The 4935-nt window shown below is 41.0% G+C and overlaps 1 protein-coding gene across 7 annotated transcripts in view; it reads right to left on the bottom strand.

Annotated features, from left to right (window-relative positions):
* Window positions 1-372: 372 nt before the first annotated feature.
* Window positions 373-4935, bottom strand: part of PROX1 (prospero homeobox 1) — a 67710-nt gene continuing 63147 nt past the window's right edge. For all 7 annotated transcript variants that reach the window (XM_085887315.1, XM_085887309.1, XM_085887310.1 and 4 more), the window contains exon 5: window positions 373-3918. In XM_085887315.1, the coding sequence (XP_085743441.1) occupies window positions 3733-3918 (186 nt within the window). In that variant the 3' untranslated portion in view covers window positions 373-3732. The remainder of the gene's footprint in view (window positions 3919-4935) is intronic.

Here is a 4935-nt window from a genome sequence, read left to right as displayed (position 1 = left end):
ATCCTTCACTTATATCATCTGCACTCACCTACATCATCCGTGTACGTCATCCATACTCACCGACGTCACCCATACTCACCTATATCATCTATGCTTGAGGACATTTTACACACTCACCTGTATCATGATCAATCACCAACATCATCTGTAATGACCTACATCGTCAATTGCTTACATCATAATTATTTGCTTAAGTCATCCACACCAGCCTGTAATTGTCCTCAATCACGTCAGCGATTTCAAGACGAATAAAAGCTTCATCCAAAGGATTCACCGAACGATACTTTGTACAATAAGAAACTTTACCAACAAAGCAGACTGAAAGTAAAGAAATTGAAACGTTTTAACGTGCAAGTAAATTAAAAGAAATGATAATTTTAAAGGTTTTTATTGAGCACAAACCATATATTATTTACAGTTGTACAACAATGAGTCTAAATACATTCAGCTAATTAGGCAAGGCACAAAAGGCAGACTGCTTTTCCGTTATTAGATATTACAGCATGAGAAAAAATATATATATATATATATTTACTGTATATCAATCTGCCAAAGTTTCCATCGGACAAATTCTCATAAATACTCCCAGTCCAAGACCAGATAACAATGATAATATAATGTAGAACGATGCCTTATTGAATTGCCTACAACCCACAATAAATTACAATAAATTAGATACAAAATAATTTACAATACTGGTGTAACAACAGTTTCTTAGCATTCTATCATCATTAACTTAACACTTCAAAATAACTCCGACAGATCAGTTATCTCGTCATTTCAATTGTGCAATTCAATAAATACGGTTAATAACTCCCAAGCCAGTGTAGGAAAAAAAGCAAACAGACAGTACTCTGCATTTTCACCAATTAAATAATCTTATAAAGCATTTTGTCTGCGTGAAAGTGCACGGGTATCGATAACATAGGTCGTTGTGTTGTACCGGTAGCAGTGCAATCGTCCAATAATCTTTCTGTCATTTAATCAACGAACAGGTATTAACAGGTAAAAGTATCACGATGTGCACCATTAAAACTCTTGGCAAAGAATTAAAAATTAAAAAAAAATTGGATTTAAAATGACCATTTCATGTAATCCGGAAAGACCTTGTGGCAAGTTTATTTCTTTTGAAACCGAACTTTAACCCCCAGGGAATGATTTTCCGACTAATCAGGTGTGACTGTCGCAAAACATGTAAAGGTTATAAAAAAAAAAGAGAGAGCTTTGTATATACAGAAAGAGTGTTTAAGTGATAACTCATTCGCCGTGACTTTCAAAATGTTAACTTTTGCTTTGTTTTTGAAATGTGCGTGGGGAAGGGGACGGGGTCAGGTGGTGGGAGGGGTAAATGACCCTCTCCTAGAACGCCTCCAACGATGCATAGTTATCAACCGCGTTTAATCTCAAAATTCTGAACCAACAAAACTCAAGGGTAGTTGGGACCGGGTTTTAGCACCAATAGTGTATCAGGGACGTCACAACCCGATCAACAAAGCGAAAAAAACAATTACCACCATGTGAAAAGGAATTCCTCCCCTTGTTATGGTACATTTAAACTTGATCACTTTGGAAACAGAAGAAAACAAACAAACAAACAACGAACAAGTGACGAGTCTGCAATTACATCCTAAATAATAATATGATGAGTGATTAGTAAGTCTGTGGCCTGACGTAAAAAAAAAAAAAACCATCAATAACCGAAGTCGGTGAAACTTTTCTTTTGACTATTTCAAGATGATCTAAACTGACTATTTGTAAGCAGTTGTTTCACAATTTAACCATTTTCAACCAAAGCAACATTGCTTTTTTCATTTTTTGACGTTAGATGGCAAACTTATTGAGCAATCTTCGCATTCGGACCATTTTTGAAAACGTTTTTAGACTCTTTTATTGGCCATTTTCATACAATTTTTCCTTCGAGTCAAGGTTAGAATCCAAAACTAAACGCTCGCGCTTGGAGCACGAAGCGTAGCGTTGCTTATTTCTGTCCATTAAACGCAAACAAAACGGTGAAAAATTTCACAGCAATTATCGAAACGAGAACATCACACGAGGCATGTATTTCAAAAAGAGGTTCACCTCTCCATCCCCCAGCAGCACCACGCTCAACACCAAACCCCCATCGAGAGATGCTTTTGAAAACTGTTGAACTTCTGTTGCTGTTTGTATAAAGCCATCCTCTCAACGCTTCCACAACTTCCACAACTGCCACGCTTGTTGATTATTGCTTCGTGCCGGATGTTTGCGATGATTTCTCTATTCTTTTTTTATAAATGTTGCATTGAAGACGAGACAAAACCAAAAGGCAACTAGTGGAGGCGATGGAGAGTGAGAGATATTAAATCAATAGAGAAAATGTCCTCCAAGTAGCATGGCACGACGAGCAGCACTGCCTGGGGCACAGTCATCGCATATGGCACTAAGAGGTGTTGTGGCGCGGACATCTGCTCTCCGGAAACCTGCCTCCCATCTTCTTATCCCAGGCTGATAGAAGATGTTGGTAACGTTTCAATTTGGAGGACTGCAGATATTAGCTCCCCCTGACCTTCTCTTCACAAAATACACGTACTCACGTCGTGGGACCAAGAACACATCTACCGGAGCGGTTCCTCACGACCAGCTTTGTCGCGAATAAAGGAAAATGTTTGTCGGAGCTCCGGCGTGCACGTCCAGTTGCATGGATGGTTCAAAAGGGACCAATCTCAAATCGCTCTAATGACCTTGCCAATCAGCAGTGGGGGGAATTGCTTTGAAAACAAACTCGGAATCCATTCATCCGACGCTCATCCACGCTCTCGGGTCAAGCTCATGCAATGATTCCGCACTTATTGAATAATAAATCCTTTTTTTGTGCATTCAGAACAAAATCCCAACAACGATATATCTAGCCGGACACAGCGGACGTGTCATGCAGCACCTTGTTACGTGCAACGTTCATTAAGCATCCGATGTGTTTTGCCGGAGGTTAGAAAAAGAATTGGCCCTTTTCACTAACAATCCCAGATCCTGCCCCTACCCCCCCTCCCCCACCCCCTATTAGCGGCACACTTATCTGTTACAAATCATTCCAGGAAAAATTTAATTCGAAATAAAGCAACGTCAACATATGTGTAATATAACAAAGACTCCTATCAGGTAGACATACTGGATTCGATCTGTGTTTGCTCAAAGATGACTTCTGGTACTAATATCTCAAGAAAGAATTGCGAAATGTGCGTCCTTTGCAAAAATTCCAGGGCGATCCAATTCCAAGGAGATGTAATATTAATGACACCATAAAGGTGTCAGGGCCAAACAAGGTGGCATGTGTGAGAAATATTTCGGCTCCTGTCTGTCACACATGCAGATGATAGTAACGATTAATTATCCAGCACCACAAAGCTGCCCCGTTAACCCAAATCCCATTACAACTGGAATGTCGAATGCCTTCGCTCGTCATATTTCAGAGTCTCGGTTGGAGGTTTTGGCACACTGTCTCGATGATTGGCGGTCATCATCTTGGTCTGGAAGTCAGAGCAAACAAGCGTCGGCGTTCACCCAATGGCGTTCAAAAACACTCAAGATTGGCAGGACGATTGTCCGACGTCGCCTTATTCTACATGCCCCGTGTTCCTATACAACCGGCATTTCGCCGAGGCAGAGGACTGAGGTCCGTATCAAATTGGACTTGAGGCAACAGGCTGGAAAGAAAACAAGTCTAGTCGAGGCGAGCGGGTCAGGTTAGTGCCAAACTCACTCTTGCAACAACTCCTGCAGACAGTTCGGCGAGCGGAATATTTCTGGCACATCGCTATCGAGTTTACAGATTATCTTGTAGATCGCCTTCTTCCACGACGGATCGGCATCCTTGCCAGCTTGAATGGCCGTGAAGAATTCACGGAACGTGACGTTCGCCACTTCCATGAAGCGATCGGGAACCTGAGGAATGCCATGGTAGTGGGGCAAGGAAAAGCGACACAAGAAGTGATCAACACAGCACAAAAACACGATGACATTTAAACAACTTGATGATATTTCATACAAATAAAACGGAACCATTTTTTTTTTATGTTTCAATGAAAGTCTCATTACTGATGCTGCCCATTCATTCACATTGGTGTTTGTGTTTTCGTACAGTTTAAACCATGCACTTGTCTTAAAGTACATATGCAAAGGAATGCAAAACAAAATGTCTGGTTCCATCATGGACTTGTGTCTGTCAAAATGTAAAATGAACCAAGCTCCTTCAACAAAACATTGTTGGGATGAGTGAATGAGAGTGTGAGAGTGTGAGAGTGTGATGTGAGAGTGTGAGAGAGAGAGAGAGAGAGAGAGAGAGAGAGAGAGAGAGAGAGAGAGAGAGACAGAGAGAGAGAGAGAGAGAGAGAGAGAGAGAGAGAGAGAGAGAGAGACAGAGACAGAGAGAGAGAGACAGAGAGACAGAGAGACAGAGAGACAGAGAGACAGAGAGACAGAGAGACAGAGACAGAGAGAGAGAGAGAGAGAGAGAGAGAGAGAGAGAGAGAGAGAGAGAGAGAGAGAGAGAGAGAGAGAGAGAGAGAGAGAGACAGAGAGAGAGACAGAGAGAGAGACAGAGAGAGAGACAGAGACAGAGAGACAGACAGAGACAGAGACAGAGAGTACGTCTCCGTGTGCCCCCAAAGCAAAGGCTCGAGTACCACATTTGAAATGCTATTTTCAGTGTGATTCACTTTATAAAGTAGTGTCACAAAGTATATTTTCCAATGTAAATTGTTCGTTGACAAAAATATACCAAACACAAAAGATTGTCTGATGTCACCTTATTTGACATGCCCTGTGTTCCGATACACCCAGCATATCTCTATGGCAGAGGAATGAGGCCCAGATCGAACTGGACTTGAGGCAAGAGACTGGATGCATGTATATATATATATATATATATATATATATATATATATATATATATATATATAT

The sequence above is a fragment of the Eptatretus burgeri genome, chromosome 7 (assembly GCF_056783735.1).
Source record: "Eptatretus burgeri isolate ZD-2024b chromosome 7, Ebu_testis_v1, whole genome shotgun sequence".
In the NCBI taxonomy this organism is placed as follows: domain Eukaryota; kingdom Metazoa; phylum Chordata; class Myxini; order Myxiniformes; family Myxinidae; genus Eptatretus; species Eptatretus burgeri.
Note: the sequence above shows the minus strand (reverse complement) of the source record. Positions and strands in the feature narration are given on the sequence as shown.